Genomic DNA, 24,416 nt, shown 5'->3' on the forward strand with positions numbered 1-24,416 from the left:
AGGAGAGGAGGAGGAGGAGAAGGAGGAGGAGGAGGAGGAAGAGGAAGAAGAAGAAGACCTTCTGCATGACAAATTCTGATAGAAGAACTTAGCAGTGTAGGGTGATTAGAGGGCTTGAGGTAGGCCCTGAGCCCTCATGGTCTGTTTAAACCTTGTCTCTAATTGATGGTCACCTTGGGTAAGTCATTTTTCCCTCCATGAGCCTGTTTTCTTACCTACAAAATGGGGAAAGTAAAGCCTTCATAAATTTCTTTTAAGGATTACATGAACTTAGAAATGTAATTAGCATAGCAAGTGGCATAGTGTAGATACCAAATAAATATGATCTCTCTTTCTACTCTTGAAAATGCAAACACATTCTTTGTGGTCCTAAAATAGCCTGTAACATGGTTTACTCAGCAGCATTTGCTATTCAAGGCAGATCTGCCTTTAGTCATTGGCTGCGCTCCTGAACAGCTGTGTGAAAGGCTAACTTTTGTAAACCAAATCATAATAAAATGCAGCAAAAATTTGTCACTGAAAGGAAATCCTCAGTATATCCTTTTATGAAGTGAAAGGTCCCTCATGCAAACTTATCTTTTATAAAAGTGCGCATTTAGAGATATAGCCCTTTCTTATGAATACTAATTCAATTTTGGCCATAAACACATGTTGATGTTCCACAGTCCCAAAGCACATAGCAACAAGAGTAGGTTCTATATTGAAAATACTGACAATTTAAAAACATGTACTTATTTTACTGCATGTGGACAGTGTCTATGATTGCATCATGAAAAGTGTCATATAACCATGTGCATGTACATGAGAGAGATAGAGACAGAGAAGTGGTAGGGTGGTGGTAATAGAAGGAATGGTGATAGTAATCATGGTAATGGTAGAGGTGATGGAGGTAGTAACAACGGAGGTAATGGTGGTAGTGACGATGGTGGTGGTGGTAATGGTGGTGGATGTGGTGGTGGCAACTAGGATGGTGGGATGGTGGTAGCAATGGTGATGGTGGTAATGGTGTTGATTTAAAGGGTGGTGGTGGTAGTGAAGGTGAGGGTAGTGGTGGTGGAGGTCGTGGTGCTGTAAGTGAGGGTAGTGGTGGTGGTGCTGGTAGCAATAGTGATGGTGGTGATGGTGTTGATGAGGGTGTTGGGATCAGGGTGAGTTCCCACAGTATATTTCATTCTGGTTGTACCACTCTGTCATCAGCACACCACTGACTGGGACAGAGGAAGAAGGTTCACTCTGAATGTGTTATTCACGGAAACCTCAAAACAGTCTGTCTCCTCATAGTCATTCATAATTATCTTTTCTTACCTGGAAAACTGAAACTGAATTACCGGGAAAACACAGGAGATTTTGTTTGTTAATATGCTGCCAATAAAGTAATTTTATTTCAAATTTAACTACAGGAAAGGGCAAGGCATTTTCTAAGTTCCTTAGATGTCATGTGGCTAAAAAAAAACAAAAGGATGGACAGCAGTTAGATACTGTACACTTAGCTGTTTGAAGCCATATATTCAGAAAGCAGATGTTGGGAGTTGGTGTTTGAGGACTGACTTCCTGGAGGTATTTTATGTAGGCCAAGTTCATTGTTTTAAATTCTAAGGGCTTGACTTGAGGGAGGAAAAGAGGCAAGAAAATGTTTAGCTTTGCTGACAGCATCACATGGGCAGCCCTAATGCTAGACAACTTTAGGGCCTGAAGCTTATTATAGGAAAAGAAGCACCTACGGAGTGGCACTGGGCTCCCCTACCCTACAGAGATGAAGGCATCCGACAGTAAAGGGCAGGCAGGGCTGCCTAGGGGGCCCAGAACAGACACCTCCATGAGAATGAGCACAGGCCAGGGAAAGAAGTGGGGAACCAGAGAGAAGGAGCTGGAATTCTAGTGGGACAAACGATAAGTGAACAACAAGAACAAGATAAGAGTATGTGCAGTATTCTTTCAAAGACTGAAAAATTAGTGATGTGATATAAAAAAATAGTGATGTGATAGAATGGCTGGTGGCTCCGAGCAGGCCAGGAGAAGGACTTGGGGCAGAGCACTCCAGGCAGGAGGGCAGCAAGTGGGAAGGTTCTAGGGTGCGGCTTTTGGACTGTTCCAGTGACGGGCAGGCAGCCAGTGTGCCTGTCACACAATGCATTAGGGAAGTAGTCGTGAGTTTGCAGAGGGTCTTGTAGGCTATGGGAAGTGGGTTGGATTGTATTTTGTTTGTAGGGAAGCCATCGGGGGGCTTAAGCGGAGGAAGGATTGGCTTCATCTCTTTGAAAAAGACCTCTCTGGATGCTGATGGAAGGAGAAATGGAAGGAAAAGGGACAGTTTTAGGGGCAAAAACTTTTGAGAAGGGTGGAACTGGGAGTGTGGAGTTGGGGTCAGCTTTGGCACAGGAGGGGAAGCTAAACACGTGGCCGCATGAGGGCCTGTAATTCTACCTGAAATGGGTACCATTTATTAGGGTAAACAAATGAACCAAATGCCCAGTGATACAGACCAAGTGTTGGCAAACTTCTTCTGTGATAGCCCAGGTAGTAAATATCTTAGGCTTTGCAGGCCATGTGGTCTCTGTTGAAGCCCTGTGTAGTAGACAATATGTTAATGACTGGGTGTAACTGTGTGCTAATAAAAGTTTATTTACAAAACAGCCTGTGGGCTGGATTTAGCTCACAGGCTGTAGTTTGCCGACCTCTGACCTAGAGCATGAACTGAGCATCTTCTTGGAAGGAAATAAGTTCTTTCCAAGTTGCCCTCCTCACACTGCAGGGGGCCATGTAGGCCCATTGTTCATAGGAGAGTGGGTGGGCAACCTTTCTGGAGCAGAAAAACATAAAGATTTCTTCCATAGTGCAAGTAAGATGACCATTTCTAAACTGTGCAAGTGATCCAGCAGTTCCAAAAGTTGTTTAACTTCTCATTGTGCACCTGTTCTCAGGTGCTTCGAAGCTTCCAACGAGAGGAGAGAAACATCATCCCCTCCAGAATTCCCTTGGGTCTCGCCGTTATAGTCTTGTACATTGTTGAACAATTTGTATGGGCTACTGGATTAAAGCATACCCTCCACCCTCAGGCCCTCAAGGATCTCTATGATAATAGTCTCACCTTCTACCCCTTCCATCCCCATCCTAGGTGCTATGGCCAACCTTGAGGCTGCCATGTTAGGTCTATGCATTTCCCACCTCCATCACGTAACTCTCTGAAGGCCAGGTAGTTTCCTATTCATCTTGGTAACCCCAAAGCCTCGTGACAGGGCTCAGCTGGCATCTGCAGATGTGAATGAACCACTGGAGAAAATGGTACTCTGCAAATAACTCTGTTCTCTTCCCATTTCCTATATAAGGCCTAGAGACAACGACTTTTAGATGCACCCCTTCCCCTCTGTATGACACTGGCCTTCTCTTGTGTCTAGCAATGTGGGTGGCCTACACGATTTCTAAGGGACTTCTGGCCAAGATGAACAGCAGCTGCATCTTATTGAGCATTTACTATATGCCATCTACTGAGCCACAGCTCCAGGGACATAGAAGCAGGAGCTCTCAGGGTCAGGGCAGTGATTGAACAAGCGAGTACCTATGCCAGCCCTGCCTCTGGATGGGGACTCAAGAGGGTGATGGAAACCTACAGCACTGGAGGGAGGCAGACAAAGACAGGCCTGTGCTGAGGAGGCCCGGAGCAAGAGAGAGGGAGGCAATGACAACAGAGACATGCCTGGGCCTTGGGTTTGAGTGCCCAGTGGTCAAATCCACTTCGCTGTGGCTGATGCTTGCCTTTCTAACTTTGGAATTTAACGGTTGGAGATCTGGTGAGAAGGGAGGAGGGAGACGAGGAGGAGAAGGGAAAGGCAGGAAGGAAGGGGAGGGAAAGGAAAAGCAAAAGGGGAGGAGGAAGGTTTCCAACAAATTATTCTATATCAACTGCGGAAATCAAAATTTGTTGCCCAAATCTTAGAAGCTCATGTCCCTCCTCCCCAGAAGTCTGGAATGCAGCACCCCAGGGGTAGCTTATAACCCAAATATCTATCTGTAAAAAAAGAAACACTGGGCTTTCCAGCTGTGGATTCTCAGTAAAAGCAAGAGGCCTCAGCCTACACAGGCCAGCCCAGAGTTTGAGGAACCCCAGGCCCACACCCACAGGGCTGGCCCCCGGGTCTGCATACTCCCTAGAAATGTGCACACTTTTGAGCCTCAACTCTGTCCTGGAGTTCAACAGCATCCTTCTCCTTCCTGGGGCAGTTCCACCTACAGAAACCTGTTACCTTGGGCCTTATGTCAAGGAAACTGTGGGAAAGAGCTAGGCAGGAATGCAGTTGAGGCCAGCATGGGCTCCTAAAAGTTCAGAAATAGGCAGTGTCATGCTCCCAGGTGCCTGCATAAGCCAGCTGAAAAATGGAACTCCCCTAACCAACACCCTCCCTTCAAAGACACTGTGATTTGCAGGTCACTGGTTTGCCGAGCCAGGCTACCTAGGCAGGATCCAGATGCCAAGCCCAGTGGTGTCCTGCAAGCTGAGCAGTGCTCAGTTCTTGCAAAAAAGGTCTGTGTGAAGGCAAAGCCTCCGCCTGGCTTCTCGCCCCAGTTGGGTGTCTGGAACAGGAAAGAGCCCTTACTGCAGGAGAAGGAGGAGGGAGCAAAGGGAGCGAACAGCTACGTGCTCCACAGGGAGGATCCCCAAAGTAGAAAGGCACATACACACTGCAGCCCTTGACCCAGAATGCTCACAGCTACATTACAGATTCAGGTCTCCTCAGCGCAGTGGAGCTGCTGATGAGACTGTGGGATCCTCAGGGGTCAGGACACACATTTCCCATTACCCTTCTGACGGCAAAAATCCTCTGAGCCAATGCCAACCTCTGATCATTAAAAAAAAGTGCTCACGGCAGTGTGTGGTTTAGGACCATGCCCTGTGTGGTTTGGAACACGTGCACAACCATACCTTGTTCATCACCATCCCAGAAGCCCTGATGCAGGCAAACAGCAGAGTTATTAACCCTACTTTACTGATGTGGAGACTGAGGCCCAGAGGCTCATGCAAGTGCTCAGTAAGTGGCAGGGACAGTTGCCTCTAGATTAACTGGCCCCTGGGATCACCTGGGTCTTGGAAGGGGGCCCATACACACGAGCTCCCTTCTCTTGGGGCCAGATTTGCACCTGTGCCGTGCCTTCAGCCTGCATGAAGTAGGGGATGCTGGCAAAGACTCAAACCTCTGAATCTGGGTTTTCTCTTGAGGCTTCTAAGGGAGCTGTTTCGACAACTCACTCTGCTCCCAGCTGACTGCCCCTGCCTGGGGTTTTAAAGCAGCCTAGCTTTCTGCCAGGCTTGGCAGTGGACAACGCTGGTCAGTCAGAAGGTCCCAGAGAGCTACCAGAATGAAGTAAATATGCTTCTACTCTTTACCTGTTTATGGGCTGTCTCTGCCACTGGAATGAAAGGCAATGAGAACAGTGCCTGGCCTGCAGAAGGCCCTGGAGATACCTGAGCTTCTAATCTGGGAGTGGAAAGCATCAGTGTAGGAAGAGCTTTGGCGGCAGGGCACCTGAGTTTGAGATCTGAATTTACAACTTCCTGCCTGTGTGACATTGGGAAAGTCTCCATCCTTTCTGAGTCTCAGTCTCCACCCTGGGGAAGTGGAAATATCAATCTCTGTGACACAGAAGCAAATAAGCTAATGTGCACAAAGTACCTTGCACAAGAAAGACGCTCAACCACTTGCCTCCAGCTTTCATCAAGAACTACAGAGTAAGATAGATTTGTTCCCAGTGGAGGAAGCCTGGGAATAATTTGCCCCTAGACTATGAATTCCTGGGGCTCAAGATATAGCACAGGGCTGGGCACAGAGAAGGGACCCTGGAAACGTAGCAGGAGGCCAGAGATAGACAAGCCCTTAGAGCTCATACCCATGCCCTTTGACCTCAAGCAGAAAGAAACCTGCTCAAAGTCTCACAAAGAGCTTGCTCCAACCTTGGATCAAGTCTGAGGTCTCCTTCCTGAGTCCAGCACTTTTTTTTTGCAAGAAGTATATGCCTCCAAAGCTGATGGGCACAAATCTCGAACCCCATCACATACACACCAAGGGAGGAGGTGACTAGAGCTCCTCCTACTGGGCATGCCTAAGGTCACCGGTCTAAAGAAAATGACCGATAGAAGGGGCCAGTACTTTTGTAGCCATCCAAATGTCCACATACCCTGTTACACTGAGGGCTCCTCTCTCCCCCTTCTTCAGCCCCACTTGCATTTAAAGGTGAGAAAGATGTGGGCTGAGGGGTTGTTTTCGTCATATTGTAGACTGAAAGCACACTGCACTTGGGGCCATCCAAATGAGGACCCTTGATGTAGCGCCCCACCTTCTGGATGGCCATCCTTCTGAAAGTCACTAAATTTCTCAGACTTTATTCTCTTTATCCATAAAGAAGGAGAATAATAATAATCCCCCAACCCTGCCCAACCATTGACTGGTTGGGAAGCTCAGAAGAAATACTGGGCACGGCATCCCATTGTAATCTGTAGAGTGAATCGCTTCTTAACATTAAATGGCTGAACACAGAAGATGTGCAAAGAGCACTGTGTCTCCTTCCTCCTCCAACTGAACATTTCATGTCCTTCACACCCCCGTTTTGTCTAGGAGCTGCCTTATGAAGGGAATAGGTGCCTGCTCGGAGCTGGAGGAAACTTTGCCACTTACGGTGAGGTGTAGACTGAGACAGAGATGGCATGTGACAAGCACACTGAGTCTCAAATGTTCAAAAAGTCAAACTCTTCTGTTCCCCAGATCGCCAGAGTCATTAAGCAGTCACACTATTAAATGAATGAATAGATGCTGAAAAGGTACTTGCATTACTGAGATTTCTTACGGTGATGGCCCCGCCTGATATGTATTCAGCGTTTTGTAGTTTTCAATATGCATTAGAGTATAGTGGTGATGACACTGGTCTCTGAGCTTGTCACTTTCTTATATCTGTGACTTTGGTCAAATTGCTTAACCTCTCTGAGTCTCGGTTTCCTGGAGATAATAATAGCTTCTTCTTCCCAGCGTTATCATGAGGATTACAGGAGATAATGCCCCACGAATGCTTAGTAAAGTGCCTAGCACCTAGTCAATGCCGAATTAAAGGTGGTTATTCTTACTTTTGGTTCATTTGAACTTTGTTCTCAGGGAGGGCAAAGGATGGACAAAGCCCCATAGCTAGTGAGGAGTAGCTGCAAGACTAAAACCCTGGTGTTCTGAGCCCTAGTCTTAGGCCAAAAACAACTGCTACGTGAGATGCGCGTTTTCCTTCAAGGGAGCTCACAATTATTTCCATGTAAATTCAAGGACTGCTTAAAGAGAACTCTCCTCTGGGACTGGTATCAGTTTATTTTAAGATTGATTTGAAACACGTTTTTTGTTTGTTTGTTTGTTTGTTTGTTTTCTGGGAAAGAACAAGAGAACCAGTCAAGCTGAATGCCTGAAGCAAATCTCTCTTAGCGATGCTTTCAGGATGAGGGAGAGTGGTGCAAGAAATATGCTTCCAGATGCACAGGGTTTCTTGGGACTAGGGTTCAGGGTGTCATCCCTGGCTGTTATGAAGTGTCAGAAGGAGAGCAAACAAGGGAAACATCTGAGATCCAGCTAAGGCTACACCCTGGAAATGCAAGCCAAGCTCTTGCAAAGGACCTACTTCGGCCACTCACCTTCCAGGCCTTATAGTACCTTGTTTGGACAGCAGGTTTCTTGGCGGACTCACAGGCCATACTGTTTTTATTTGGTTAACCTCAGTCCACAAGCACCCAGATGCTGAGATTCTCTGTGTGTGCAGCAGTTTCATATTAGCACTGGGTACCTTTCTGAGACTACAAGGATACCGTACAGCAGCACCTGTCATGTCCAGCCAAAGGAGTGGGCTCTCTCAGTGTCATCCAATGCTGTTTCAACTGTGAAGAAGACCATCTGAGAGAGTTGCTTTTGGAGCCTGAGACAAATTTTTAAAATTCTTTGATCTCCTCAACTGGGGTGAATTCTTGGTCTGGGACAGCTTGAAGTTTTAGAAAGAGTCAAGCCACTCAGAACCCAACAGAGAACTCTTTCAGAGAATGAGGTGTGGCATAGAGGAGGCAGAGGGCTGATCTTGATCAAGTCCAAAGTGTGACTCTAGAGCAATGAATGTGAATTTTTGGCAAAGCTTACAAAGGGCTCTAAAGGCCATCTGCAAAGAGAAGCCAAGCCCGGAAATGAGGTAAGCAATGACAACTTCTCCAGAGTAAATGCACAGATGGCCACTCCAAGGACCTATTCTAAGGACAGCCCCCACTGGAATCTGTGCATTCAACTGTGCACTGATCAAAACCAAAGCAGTTACTTACTGGTCACACTTTTTGAGAGTGTTGGCGGAGTTGGGGAGAAGGGGAAGAGGACCCCTGCATCCATAGTGCATCAACCCTTTCTCCTACAGTTTGGCCCAAGTGAATGGAAACAAGTGGGAAACAAAAGAGAAATTTAAAGTCATGCTAAAACTGATCATGGGCTCTGGGAGCATTATTAGGTTTTCCTTTACTGACTCAATTGTTGATCATAAAAGAGAAGCATGAAATATAAAGGGTAATTACAGTGGAGGTTAGAGATTTCTTTCTAGAAGAGGCCTAAGGCCTGGAAATTTGGACAGGCTACTGGTCAAGTAATGTCTCTATCTCTGCCATCCCACCTGATTGCAATCTCTGTGAGAACTGGGGACTGCAGTAAACAGTTTCGTAAATGTCTACATGCTCAACTTGATAGCACATTCTCAATACACTGTTGGTGGTTGACAATGAGGAAACAAAGAGAAAACAAGATTTCAATCGCCTCCTTCCACATCTGTGCACATATCACAATTCTAAAATAAATGGAAAGCTGACTTGCTGAAAGTGGATTGCCCTGGGAATTGGAGAAGACAGGCCCTCTAGTTATGTGAAATGGCATTACCTCAGAGCCCAGGGCTTCCAGTTCTATGAAAAGGAAGGAAGCCGACCCACGGCTCTATAAGAGCCATTTCCTCTCTGCTCTATTAATTTCAGAGATTAAGCAAGCCACTCCTCTGTGGCCCTAATACCCTGAGATAATAGCTATTGTGTTTGCTGCAATTCCTGCTAACAGAGCTAATCTTGGTAGATTGGTAGCGTTGCCGCCTTTTATTGTCAAATTAAACTAGTCAATGGCTCTCATAGTCCCTTCTATCATCTTCCCGCTCCTAGAACTACCACTGGAATCCCTAATCCTGAGTTTCAGAACACTTGGATGATGTCTGAGCTCCCAGAGAGGAAAGTAGAAGTGTGTCAGATGAATTTTTAAAAGGACAACAGGGCCAGAAAGTTGAACGGGAAGTCCTCTCTGTGCCCTACTCACTAGCTTTTTGTTCTCAGTCATACTAGGAAGCTCATGCAATATATCTAGTGCTTGCCATTCTGACTGGCTTCTATTAAGAGAAAAAGTAAGCTCGTCTTCCCTCTCCTCAGCCTTCCTCATTTTTCTTATTGAAAGAGTGCAATGCAGTGATCACTACTAGACTGGGAGCCCATATGGAGCCTTAGATTGTATTTCCAGCTCTTCTAGAAACCCACAAGGGGTGGGATCAGCTCATTTCCTAGATCTCTTCCAGATCACATTTGAGTTCTTTATATTTTGAGTTGGATCCCTGCCACCAAGTTTGCACAGAAAATTTCAACAACACATCTTACATTCAAGTTTAAGATTAGAAGCATTCAACACCCCCCTCCCACCATGGCCCATTGTCTGACCGATTCCTGGAGCTTTCTGGGCTCCTGACGATTTCCCACCATGGCGAAATGGGGAAGCATGCTCTTGATTACAAGCCGACTTTTCCAGTCATCCATTGTTTGACCTGCAATTTTATTCTTGACTCTCCAAGGCGTTTCCCAAACGACCTAGACACAGGGCTTAGGGAGACAAAAAGTACACTGTCTTTCAGATATGAAGATGAGACCATTGACCCCGTGAATCACAGACTTTCACTCTGGAGACAGGTTTGTGTGGAGTCAGCCACATTCCTTTTCCCTTCGTCCCACCCACCACCCTCATTGAGCACCCCAACCCCCAAGGATGAGAGGCATTTCTATGAGACAGATGGCTGGGATAAAATGACAGTCCTTGACCAGAGGAAAGAACAAAGTTCACTGGAAGGCAGAGGGGTGGATGGAAGAGCAGCTTCATGTGACTAAAACAACACTGGGCCTACAGGCATGGTATCTGGGTCCTAGGTCTGGATTTGCTTTTCTGTGATATGCAGTGGGATCCAGGGAAAGCTTCCTCTGTTCTATGAGATGCAATTTCTTTATATGAAAACATTGTGGCTAAATTAAGTGATGGCTTAGGGCCTCTTCAGTTCCACTAGAGTAAGTCTTACGGTTCATAGAAGAAGCAGCGACCAACTGTGGCACTGTTAGGATACAGCCAAGTGAGCTAACAGTTCAAAGCCTGACAGACACAGGAAGGGAACAATGGATATTGAAAGGGGCTCATGAAACCCTGGTGCACTGATTTACAGGAAACTGACTGAGCAGGCTATGATCATGGCTGCTTCTCCATGACAGATAAGCAGACATATGCAAACCCAGGTAAAGTTTCATTTCTTTTCGTTTTTCATGATGTAAACATGAAATAAGAGCTCCGCTAAGACACTAATATATAAGGACAGTTCTACTTCCCATAAACCTTCCCATAAACTGCCATATTGGCAGTACAGCATCAGGCTCTAAAATCTCAATGTCCAAACCTCTGCCTCTGGAAAGATGGAGAAGTACTTTTCCCCATTCTCTCACTGAGTATCACTAAAACCTCTGGACATTATATATAAAACAAACAAAATAAGACATTAAAAGGTAGAAAGAAAAAAGTATACTGGTTAGGGACCTTGGGACCTGAGCAATGATGCAATGACGAGTTCTCTGGATTTTGCTTTTGCCTCATATATACCAGACTTGGAGCTGAAGAAGCCAGAAACCCAGAATGCCAATGGGCACTAACAAAGAAGCCCCAACAAAAGCCTGCTCTTTCTAGCCAAAAGACCAGGAAAGAGGTAGCCTAGCAAGACGGAAAACTCTTAGACAATGACTGCTCTACTCCAGCCAAACACCATAGAAGAAAATGCAGTCCCATTATATTCCATCAACAAAAGCCAAATGAGGAGCCTAGACTCCACTCCCACATAGCAGTAATGAGGTGCCCTTCCCCATCCCCACTAGAGTAGTATCAGAAAAAGCCTAGTGGGGAGTTGGAATCCTCACCACTGCCCAGGAGTAATGAGTAGCTCTGCCCTCCCTGATGTCAATGAAGAATAAGATGGTGCCCCCCCTTCCCTGCCAGAGCAGTGTCAGGGGAAGTCAGCTAAAACAGAAAATTTAAATAAGATCCAGTCTTATAATGCAATATTCAAACTGCCCAAGTTTCAGTAGCAAAGCACTTGTCATACCAAGAACCAGTAAGATATCAAACAGAATGGAAAATATTATCGTCAGATGCCAACAGTAAGATGACACAGACGTCAGAATTCCCTGACAAGGATTTTAAAGCAGTAATCATTAAAGTGCTTCAACCACCAATTACAACCATGCTTGGAAGCAAATGAAAAAAAAACAGAAAGTCTCAGCAAAGTAATCAGAATTCTCAGCAGAGAAATAGAACATATAAAAAAGAACCAAATGGAAATTTTAGAAATGAAAAATACAATAATGGAAATAAATTCAGTGAATCGAATTAAGAAGAGAATGGTAAGAACAGAGGAAGGAATTAAGATAGAACAATAGAAATGACCAATCTGAACAACAGAGAGAAGATATCCTGGAAAAAAAATAAACATAGACTCAAGGACATGTAGGATTACAAACAAAAGATCCAACTTTCATGTCACTTGTCACTGGAGTTCCAGAAGGAGATGAGAAAGAGAAAATGAGACGCAAAAAAAAAAAAAAAAAAAAAAAAAAAAACTATTAAAAGAAATAATGCGAATAACTCCCCATAAAATTTGAGGCAAAAGACATAATCTGGAAATTAAAGAAGCTGAGTGAACCTCAAACAGTATAAATACAAAGAAATCCACTCCAAGACCTGTAATAACGAAATTTCTGAAATATGAAGAGAAAAGCCTTGAATGCAGTGAAAGAGAAATGATACCTTACCTATAGAAGAAAAATAATTTGAATGAGAGTGAAATTTTGGTCATAAACCATGGATTCCAGAAGGAAGTAGTATAATATTTTTCAAGTGCTGAATAAAGAGAACTGTCAACCCAGAACCCTATACTCAGTGAAAATACACTTCAGACATGAAAGGGAGATCAAGACATTCTCAGATCAAGAGACACTAACAAAATTAGTCAACAACATGCCTCTACTAAGAGAATATCTAAAGAAAATTCTCTAAGCAGAAAAGGAATGATGAAAGAAAGAATATTAAACATTAGAAAGGAATAAAGACCAATGGAAAGAGAAAAAATTATGGGTAAATATAACGGACTTTCCTTCTCCTCTTGAGTTTTCCAAATTATGTTTGAAGGTTAAAGCATGAATTATAACATTGTCTGATGCGTCTGTAAGAGTATGTGGAAGGAATATTTAACACAATTACATTATAAATAGAGGAGAGTAAAGGGGTGAAAGGAGAGGTAGGGTTTCTACACTGAAACTGGCAAAATGTTGACACCAGTAGATTACTATAAGTTAGGTATATATATAATGTAATACCTAGAGTGATTCCTTAAAATACTATACAAAAAGATAGATTCAAAAATGCTATATACGAAACAAATGGAATTCTAAACATTGTTCGAGTAACCCATAGGATGTCAGAAAAAAGAAAATAGAAAACAAAAGCCAGAGAACAAACAGAAAACAAAAATAAATTGGCAGAACTAAGCACTAATTTATCAATAAATACAATAAATGAAAATGGTCTTAACATACCAATTAAAAGAAAGTGGCAAAGAAGATAACATGATCCAATGATATGCTGTTGCAAGATGCTCGCCTCAGATATAATGATTTAGAAAGGCTGAAAGTAAAATGATGGAAAAAAACATACCATGCAAATACTAATTTTAAAAAGTAACAGAGGTGGCTCTAGTGATATCAGATAAAGTAGACTTCAGAGCAAAAAAAAATAATAAAATAAAATACCAGGGACAGATAGGGACATTACATAACGCTGAGAGTGTCAATCCACCAATAAGACATAGTACTCCTAAATGTGTATGCTTTAAAAAGAGGACCTGCAAATACAGGAAGCAAACGTTTTTAGAACTGAATGGAGAAATAGAAAAATTCACATTTATAGATGGGGACTTCAACACCCTCTCTCAACAACTGATAGAACAACTACAGAGAAAATCAGCAAGATGTAGAAGAGCCCAATGACAGGTTTCAATAAGGCCTAAATAAAACGTATAGATTGCTCCACCCGAAAAGAATATAATTTACATTACTTCAAACACCCAAGAAATATATACCAATATAGACAAATTTTCAGTCATAAAACAATCTGCAAAATAATAAAAGAATTCAAGTAATAAATGATGTTTTCTTTATGATAGAATCAAATTGGAAAACAATAACAGAGAGACAACATGAAAATCTACAAACACTTAGAAATTAAAAAGCATGCTTTAAAACAAATTCATGGGTTAATGAGGTCTTAAAAGAAATAAAAACTACACTGAACTGAATGAAAGTGAAAATACAATGTACCAAAATTTGTGGGACACAGGTAAAGCTGTGCTGAGATGATAACGTATAAAACTAAATTTTTGTGTTAGAAATGAGGGAAAATCTAAAATTAATAATCTAAGCTTCCACTTAAGGAACCTACAAGAATAAGAATAAAATAAACCCAAAGCAAGCAGAAGGAAGAAAATAATAATCAAAATCAATAATACTGAAAGCAGTTTGATAGCAGAGTTAATAATCAAAATCAATAATACTGAAAGCAGTTTGGTAGCAGAGTATATGGTGACTAGAGCTAACAACAATGTATTGCATATTTCAAAATAGCTAGAAGAGAGGACTTGCAATGTTCCCAACACATAGAAATGATAAATATTAGCGACAATGGACACCCCAAGTACCCTAACTTGATACTTTCACAGTCTATGCATTTAACACAATATTATATGTACTGCATAAAGATGTACAAATATTTGTATCAATAAACATAATAATATTAAAGAGAGAAAAACAATAGAGAAACCCAATACAAATCTAGTTCCTTAATACAATTAATAAAATGTACAAATCTCTAGCAAGACTGACAAAGGAAAAAGGGAAGATGCAAATTATCAATACTCTGAATGAAAGGGAGATACTACTATAGACTGCAGACATGAAAAGGATAATAAGGGACTACTACTATGTATACACATACAAATCTGAAAACTTAGATGAAATGGACCAATCATTATAAAAGCGCAAACTGCCGAAATTTACCCAATATGAAATAATCTGAATGGCTATATAATTATGAAAGAAATCAAATTCATAATTTAAAAATCTGAAATGAAAACTTTAAGCCCAGATGACCTCACTAAAGAATTATATTAGTTGTTTAAAGAAGAATTAGCACCAATTCTACATAATATCCTACAGAAAAGAGAAGAAGGAACACCTCCCAACTGATTGTATTACCTTGACAGCAGAGACAAACACTGTACAAGCAAGAAAACAAAAAAAACCTGCAGACCAATATTTCCCATGAATATAGAAACAAAAATCCTTAAGGAAGTTTCAGCAATTTATAAAAAAAGATTTATATACCATGATCAAGTTGAGTTTATTCTTGGTGCGCAAGGGTAGTTCAATATGCAAAAGTCAATCCATGTTAATCATACATACCACCATATTGCCATAATATGCTATGTTAACAGGCAAAGACTGAAAATCATTTGATCACCTCAAAACAATATTGAAAAACGAGAAGACTCACATCCTGATTTTAAGACTTACCATGAAGCAATAGTAATCAAAACAATTTACCACTGGTATAAGTATAGACATATAGACCAATGGAATAGACTTGAGAATTCAGAAATAAATTCATATATTTTTTTTTTAGACGGAGTCTTGCTCTGTCGCCCAGGCTGGAGCTAAGTGGTGCGATCTCAGTTCACTGCAACCTCTACCTCCCAGGTCAAGCGATTCTCCTGCCTCAGCTTCCTGGGTAGCTGGGATTACAGGTGCCCAGGTAGCCGAGATTACACCACGTCCAGCTAATTTTTGTATTTTTGGTAGAGATGGGGTTTTGCCACATTGGCTGGGTTGGTCTGGAACTCCTGACCTCAAGTGATTCGCTCGCCTCAGCCTCCCAAAGTGCTGGGATTACAGGCGTGAGCCACCGTGCCCGGCCCATAAACCCATAAATCTATGGCCAATTGATTTTCAACAAGGGTGCCAACACCACTCAATGGGGCAAAGAATAGTCTTCAACAACTGCAGTGTGACAACTGGATTTCCACATAGAAAACAATGAAGTTGGACTCCTACCTCATATCATATACAAAATTCAGCTCAAAATTGATCAACAACCTAAACATAGGAGTTAAAACTGTAAAACTCTTAGAAGAAAACGTAGAAGTAAATCTTCATGACCTTGAATTTCGCAATGGAACTTTAACTATGACACTAAGAACATGAACAACAACAACAAAATAGATAAATTGGACTTCATAAAAACTTTTGGACATCAAAGGATGTTATCAAGAAATGAAAAGACCTACAGAATGGGAGAAAACATTTGCAAATAATATGGCTAATTAAAACCTAGTATCTAGAATATACACATAACACCTATCATGCGACAATAAAAAAGACAACACAATAAAAAAACAGGCAAAGGACTTGAATAGATACATTCCCAAAGAAGATATATAAATGGCGAACAAGCATATGGAATGATGTTCAACATTATTAGTCATCAGAAAAATGACAACCAAAACCACAGCATATCACTTTCCACCCACTAGAATGTCCATAATTTTAAAAAAGGAAAATAACAAGTGTTGGTGAGAAGGTGAAGAAATTGGAACCCTCATACTTTGCTGGTGGGAATTTAAAATGTTGTGCCTGTTATCAAAAACAGTTTGGCGGTTTCTCGAAAAGTTAAACATAGAATTACCATTTGACCCCACAATTCCACTCGCAGGTATATACCCAAAGGAATTGAAAATAAGGATTCAAACAAATACCTTTGTTCAAATGTTCTTAGCAGCATCAAAAGTGGAAACATACCAAATGTACATTAATTGATAAATGGATAAACAAAATTTTGGTATATCCACATGGTGGAATATTATTCAGCCATAAAGGGAACAAAGTACTGATAACATGCTGAAACATGAATCAACCTTGAAAACATTAAGCTAGCTGAAAGAAGCCAATCACAATAGGTTACATATTGTATGATTCCATTTATATAAAATGTCTGGAATAGGTAAATCCATAGAGACAGAAAGCAGATTGGTGGTTGCCATGGACTGAGCGGAGGGGAAGAATGAGGACTAACTGCCTAATGAATATGAGGTTATATTTTAGGGTGATGCAAATGTTTAAAAATTAGATAGAGCTGATGGTTGCATAACATTGTGAATGTACCAAATACCACTAGACTGTTATGTGAATTTCATCTTTGTAAAAATATAGTGACAACACCAAATGCTGGTAAGAATGTGGAGAAACTGAATCACTCATAACATTGCTGGTGGGAATGTAAAATGGTACGGCCACATTGGAAAACAGTTTGGCAGTTTCCTTAAAAGCTAAATATCCAGCAACTATATGACCCAGTAATTGCACCCCTGGGCATTTATCCCAGAGGAATAAAGACTTGTGTTGACACAAAACTTGCACATAAGTGTTTGTGATAGCATTATTCATAATAGTAAAAAACTGGAAACAACTTAGTAATGCTTCAATGATGTACATGTATACTATGCAAGACTACTCAGCGATACAAAGAAATACACAGTTGATACAAGCAACTGAATGAATCTGCAGAGAATCATTGTAAGTGAAAAAAAAAAGACCATCCCAAAGGTTCCATACTATATTATTCTATTTATATAACGTTCTTAAAATAATAAAACTATAGAAATGTAGTAATGATTAGTGGTTTCCAGGGATTAAGGAGAGAGTGGGTATGGAAGGGAAGTAGATATGTCTATATGTGAGCAAAATGAGAGATACCCATGGTGATTGAAAAGTTCTGCATTTCAACTATCAATGTCAGTATCCCATTTGTGATATTGTATTATCATTTCACAACATGTTATCATTAGAGGAATACAGCTGAAGAGTACATAGCATCTATCTGTATTACTTCTTACAACTTTATGTGAATCTACATCATCTCAAAAAGTAATTAAAATCATAGGATCCTATCATGTGATGCAGCAAAAGTCTTCAACAAAATTCAACACTCATTCATGATAAAAACCAGGAATAGAGGAGAATGTCCTTAACTTGATAAAGAATATCTACAATAAATCTACAGTTAACATCACACTTAATGGTTAAAGACGGACTGCTTTCCCTCTAAGAGTGGCAACAAGGCAAGGCTATCTGCTCTTGACACTCATATTCAACATAATACTGGAAGCTCTAGCTAGTCCAACAAAGCAAGAAAATGAAATAAACTGCACACATTTTTAAAAAGAAGAAGTAGCTGCCCCCATGCCACACTGCCATCGCTGACACTGAACATCTGCATGGAGGCCGGCAACCCCTGCGCCTGTCAGCACCCACCCCAACCAAAGAATGTGCACCCTGTCATTCTGCTACTGCTGTTGGCACATGTGAATGAGCATGGATCCTGCTGCTACTGCCTGATGGAGTACTTTGGCTGGCACCATCCATTGGAGTATCGTGACTAGCAGTCCAGGAACACCTCAGCCCCATCAGCACAGCAGGTTTCTAACCTTGAAGGGCCAGAGAACAAAACTGAGGACTTGATAACAGCTCCCCAGAGTTAGAACACACAGCCCAGAAGTCCTGAGCTGAGCTTTGCCCCACTAAAATCTCCCAGAAACAAAACCAGCCAACTGAACCCACTTTATATCACAATCTCTGATGTCCCCCAAGGACATCAAAAAAGAAAAAAAAAAGAAACACGCAAAGGAATGCAACTTCAAAGACTGAAAGAATTTCAGCCCACAAAGATAAGAACTAGGCCAAGAACTCTGGCAACTCAAAAAGCCAGAATGTCTTGTTACCTTCAAATGACCACACTACTTCCCCATAATGGTTCTTTACCAGGCTGAAATGGCTGAAAGGACAGAAATAGAATTCAGAATATGGATAGAAATAATGATCATCAAGATTCAGGAGAAAGTCAAAACCCAATCCAAGGAGTCTCAGGAATACAATAAAACAATACAGGAAATGAAAGACGAAATGGCCATCTTAAGAAAGAGCCAAACTGATCTGAGAGAGCTGAAAAACTCACTTCACAAATTTCAGGATACAACTGGATGTATTAACAGCGGGATTGACCAAGCTCAAGAAAGAATCTCAGAGCTTGAAGATTTACTCTTCAAAATAACTCAGATAAAAATAAAGAAAAAGCAATGAAGAAGAATGACCAATACCTCTGAGAAATATAGGATTATGCAAAGAGATCACATCTATGACTCACTGGCATCCCTGAAAGAGAAGGAGAGAAAGCAAACAACTTCGAAAACATATTTCAGGATATTGTCCACAAGAATTTCCCCAATCTACCTAGACAGGCCAGCATTCAAATTCAGGAAATACAGAGAACCCCTGAAAATACTACACAAGAAGACCATCCCCAAGATGCACAGTCATCACATTCTCCAAGATCGAAATGAAAAAAAAACAAAAAACAAAAAACAAAAAACATGTTAAAGGCAGATAGAGAGAAGGGGCAGGTCACCTACAAAGGGAACCCCATCAGGCTAACAGCAGACCATTCAGCAGAAACCCTACAATGCTAGAAAAGATTGGGGGCCTATATTCAGCATTCTTAAAGAAAATAATTTACAACCAATAATTTTATTTATAGCCAAATTAAACTTCATAAGTGAAGGAGAAATAAGGTCCTTTTCAGACTAGCAAATGTGAAGGGAATCCTTTCCAGACTAGCAAATGTGAAGAAAATTCATTAACAGCAGACTTGCCTTACAAGAGATCCTGAAGGGAGTGCTAAATATGGAAAGGAACGGCTGTTACCACCCATTGCAAAAGCACACTTAAGTACATAGACCAGTGACACTATAAAGCAACTACACAAACCAGCCTGCATAATAACCAGTAAACAACATGATGACAGGATCAAATGCACACATATCAATACTAGCCTTGAATGTAAGTAGGCTACATGCCCCAATTGAAAGGCACAGAGTGCCAAGTTGGGTAAAGAAGTGAGACCCAATGGTATGCTGTCTTCATGAGACCATTATCACATGCAATGGCACCCATAGGCTCAAAGTAAAGTGATGGAGAAAAATCTACCAAGCAAACAAAAAACATAAAAAAGCAGGGGTTACTATTCTTTTATTTTTTTGAGACGAGGTCTCACTCTGTTGCCCAGGCTGGAGTGAAGTGGCACAACCTCAGCTCACTGCAACCTCCACCTCCCAGATTCAAGCAATTCTTTGCCTCAACCTCCCAAGTAGCTGGGATTACAAGTGTCTGCCACCATACCCAGCTAATTTTTTGTATTTTTAGTAGCGATTCACCATCTTGGCCAGGCTGGTCTTGAACTTGTGACCTCATGATCCACCCACCTTGGCCTTCCAAAGTGCTGGGATTACAGGTGTGAGCCACTGTGCCCAGCCAGGGGTTGCTATTCTTATTTCAGACAAAACAGACTTTAAACCAACAAAGATAAGAAAAGACAAGAAAAGCATTACATAATGGTAAAGTGCTCAATTCAACAAGAAGACCTAACTATCCTAAATACATATGCACCCAACACAGGCGCATCGGATTCATAAAGCAAATTCTTAGGGACCTCCAAAGAGACTTAGATAACCACACAATAATAGTGGGAGACTTCAACTCTCCACAGGCAGTACTAGACAGATCATCGAGGCAGAAAACTAACAAAGATATTTAGGACCTGAACTCAGAAATTGACCAAATGGACCTAACAGATATCTACAGAACTCTCCACCCCAAAACAACAGAATATACATTCCTCTCATCTGCAAATGGCACATACTCTAAAATCCACCACACAATCAGACATAAAACAATCCTCAGCATATTCAAAAAAACTGAAATCATACCAACCATATTCTTGGATCACAGTGCAATAAAAATAGAAATCAATGCTAAAAATTTCTCAAAACCATACAATTACATGGAAATAAAACAATGTCCTCCTGAATGACTTGGGAGTAAATAATGAAATTAAGGGAGAAATCAAGAAATTATTTGAAACTAAGGAGAACAAAGATACAACATACCAGAATCTCTGGGACACAGCTAAAGCCATATTAAGAGGGAATTTCATAGCACTAAGTGTCCACAGCAAAAAGTTAGAAAGGGCCGGGCGCGGTGGCTCAAGCCTGTAATCCCAGCACTTTGGGAGGCCGAGACGGGCGGATCACGAGGTCAGGAGTTCGAGACCATCCTGGCTAACATGGTGAAACCCCGTCTCTACTAAAAAATACAAAAAAAAAAAAACTAGCCGGGCAAGGTGGCGGGCGCCTGTAGTCCCAGCTACTCGGGAGGCTGAGGCAGGAGAATGGCGTAAACTCGGGAGGCGGAGCTTGCAGTGAGCTGAGATCCGGCCACTGCACTCCAGCCTGGGCGACAGAGCGAGACTCCGTCTCAAAAAAAAAAAAAAAAAAGTTAGAAAGATCTTAAATTAACAATCTAACGTCACAATGACAGGAGATGTAGAGTAACCAGAAAAACAAGAGCAAATGAGCCCCAAAACTAACAGAAGACAAGAAATAACCAAAATCAAAGCTGAACTGAAGGAAAAGATGTGAAAAAACATACAAAAGATTGAGAAATCCAGAAGTTGGTTATTTCAAAGAATTAATAAGATAGACCACTAGCTAGACTAATAAAGAAAAACAGAGAGAGGATCCAAATAAATATAATCAAAAATGACAAAAGGCGCTGACCCAACAGAAATACAAAAAATCCTCTGAGACTACACCAACACCTCTATGCACAAAAGCTAGTAAACCTAGAAGAAATGGATAAATTGCTGATAACATACAACCTCCCAAGATTGAACCAGGAAGAAATTGAATCCCTGAACAGACCAATAGTGAGTTCTGAAATACAATCAGTAATAAAAATCCTACCAACCAGAAAAAAGCCCAGGACCAGATGGATTCACAGTCAAATTCCACCAGACGTGTAATTCCTGGTACCATTCCTTCTGAAATCATTCCAAAATTCTGTGGAGGAAAGACTCCTCTATAACTCATTGTGTGAGGCCAGCATCATCCTGATACCAAAACCTGGCAGAGACACAACAAAAAAGAAAAACTTATGGCCAATATTCTTGATGAATATAGACACAAAAATCTTCAACAAAATACTAGCAAACCAAATCCAGCAGCACATCAAAAAGCTAATTCATCATGATCAAGTCCCAAGATTGAACCAGGAAGAAATTGAATCCCTGAACAGACCAATAGTGAGTTCTGAAATACAATCAGTAATAAAAATCCTACCAACCAGAAAAAAGCCCAGGACCAGATGGATTCACAGTCAAATTCCACCAGACGTGTAATTCCTGGTACCATTCCTTCTGAAATCATTCCAAAATTCTGTGGAGGAAAGACTCCTCTATAACTCATTGTGTGAGGCCAGCATCATCCTGATACCAAAACCTGGCAGAGACACAACAAAAAAGAAAAACTTATGGCCAATATTCTTGATGAATATAGACACAAAAATCTTCAACAAAATACTAGCAAACCAAATCCAGCAGCACATCAAAAAGCTAATTCATCATGATCAAGTAGGCTTTATCCTTGTGATGCAAGGTCAGTTCAACATATGCGAATCAATAAATGTGATTCATCCCATAAACAGAACTAAAACAAAACCCACATGATCATCTCAATAGATATAAAAGGCTTTCAATAAACTTCAATATTCCTTCATGTTAAAACCCTCAACAAACCAGGCATTGAAGGGACATACTTCAAAACAATAAGAGCCATCTATGATAAGCCTACAGCCAACATCATACTAAATGGGCAGAAGCTGGAAGTATTCCTCTTGAAAACTGGGACAAGACAAGGATGCTGTCTCTCACCACTCCTATTCAATATAGTATTGGAAGTCCTATCCGGAGCAATCAGGCAAGAGAAATACATAAAGGGCAGCCAAATAGGAAAAGAGAAAGTGAAACTATCCATTTGCAGATGATATTATTCTATTCCTAGAAAATGCCATATTCTTGCCTAAAAGTTACCTGATCTGATAAACAACTTCAGCAAAGTTTTGGAATACAAAATCAATGTTCAAAAATCAGTAGCATTCCTATACACCAACAACATCCAAGCTGAGAGCCAATTAAGGATGTAATCTCATTCACAATAACTACAAAAAGAGTAAAATTCCTGGGAATATGGCTAACCAAGGAGGTGAAAGATCTCTACAAGAAGAGTTAAAAAATAAACTGCTCAAATAAGTCAGAAATGACACAAACAAATGGAAAAACATTCCATGCTCATGGATAGAATCAATATTGTTAAAATGGCCATACTGCCTGAAACAATTTACAGATTCAGTGCTATTCCTATCAAACTAACAATGACATTCTTCACAGAATTAGAAAAAAAATTAAAATTCACATGGAACCTAAAAGTAGCTGAAATAGTCAAGGTAATCCTAAGGAAAAAGAACAAAGCTGGAGGCATCACGTTATACAACTTCAAACTATATTACAATGCTACAGTACCCTCAACAGCATGATGCTGGTACAATAACAGGCACATAGACCAGTGGAACAGAATAGAGAGCCCAGAAATAATGCTGCACACTTACAATCTGATCTTCAACAAAGTTGACAATAAGTAATGAAGAAAGAACTCCATATTCAGTAAATGGTGGTGGGATAACTGGCTAGCCATATGCAGAAGATTGAAACTTGACCCCTTCCTTACACCATATAGAAAAATCAAGTCCAGGAGGTTTAAAGACTTAAATGTAATACTTCAAACTATAAAAATCCTGGAAGATAACTTAGGAAATATCATTCTGGATATAGGCTCTGGCAAAGATTTTATGACAAAGATGCCAAAAGCAATTGCAATAAAACCCAAAAATTGACAAATGACACCTATTTAAACTAAGGAACTTCTGCACAGCAAAAGAAACTATCAACAGTGTGAACAAATACCCTACAAAATGGGAGAAAATATTCTCAAACTATGCATCCAACAAAGGTCTAATATCTAGAATCTATAAGGAACTGAAATCAACAAGCAAAAAATAACCCCATTAAAAAGTGGCAAAACACATGAACAGATACTTTTTAAAAGAAGTCATACATGTGGCAAACAAGCATATGAGAAAATGCCCAACATCACTAATCATTAGAGAAATGCAAATCAAAATCACAATGAGATACCATCTCACCCCAGACATTTAATGGCTATTACTAAAACATCAAAAAATAACAGAGGTTGTGGAGAAAGGGGATAATTATACACTACTAGTGGGAATATATATAACTAACTGAACTACTAGACATCTACAGAACAAAAGCAGTTTAGTGATTTCTCAAATAACTCAAAGCAGAATTAACATTTGATCCAGCCATCCCATTATTGGGTATATACCCTAGGAAGTATAAATCATTCTACCACAAAGACACATGCATGCATGTGTTCATAACAGCACTATTCACAATGGCATATACATGGAATCAACCTAAATGCCCATCAACAGTAGACTGGATAAAGAAAATGTTGTATATATACACCGTGAAATACCGTGCAACTGTAAAAAAAAAAAAAAAAAAAAAAAAAAAAAAAAAAAAAAAAAAAAAAAAAAAAAGGAGATCATGTCGTTTGCATAAACATGGATGGAACTGGTGGGCATTATCCTAAGTGAAAAGAACAAAAGTCCAAAAACTGCATGTTCTCACTTACAAGTCAGAGGTAAGCATCGAGTACATATGGACGTAAAGAAGGGAACAACAGACACTGGGGCCTACTTGAGGGTGGAGGGTGGGAAGAGGGTGAGGATCAAAAAATTACCTATCAGGTACTATGCTTATTACGTGGGTGGCAAAATAACCTGTACATCAGACCCTTGTGACATGCAATTTACCTATATATCAAACCCACACATGTACCACTGGACCTAAATTTTTTAAAAAAAGTTAATGAAGAAGAAGAAGAAGAAGAAGAGGAGGAGGAGGAGAAGAAGAGAAGAAGAAGAAGGAGGAGGAGGAGGAGGAGGAGGAGGAGGAGGAGGA

The 24,416-nt window shown here is 40.8% G+C and overlaps 1 protein-coding gene across 13 annotated transcripts in view; it reads right to left on the minus strand.

Moving 5' to 3' along the window:
• MAMLD1 (mastermind like domain containing 1) overlaps positions 1 to 24,416 on the minus strand; it is a 151,989-nt gene that overhangs the window by 56,977 nt on the left and 70,596 nt on the right. For 10 of the 13 annotated variants that reach the window (XM_017865540.1, XM_017865534.1, XM_017865541.1 and 7 more), the window contains one exon: positions 9,734 to 9,892. The exons of 2 other annotated variants lie outside the window; for them this stretch is intronic. In XM_017865540.1, the coding sequence (XP_017721029.1) occupies positions 9,734 to 9,829 (96 nt within the window). In that variant the 5' untranslated portion in view covers positions 9,830 to 9,892. Of the gene's footprint in view, positions 1 to 9,733; positions 9,893 to 21,658; positions 21,685 to 24,416 lie in introns of those variants that run through there. One more of the 13 variants, XM_017865532.1, reaches the window with a different exon arrangement.

The sequence above is a fragment of the Rhinopithecus bieti genome, unplaced genomic scaffold (genome assembly GCF_001698545.2).
Source record: "Rhinopithecus bieti isolate Rb0 unplaced genomic scaffold, ASM169854v2 scaffold_80089, whole genome shotgun sequence".
Classification (NCBI taxonomy): domain Eukaryota; kingdom Metazoa; phylum Chordata; class Mammalia; order Primates; family Cercopithecidae; genus Rhinopithecus; species Rhinopithecus bieti.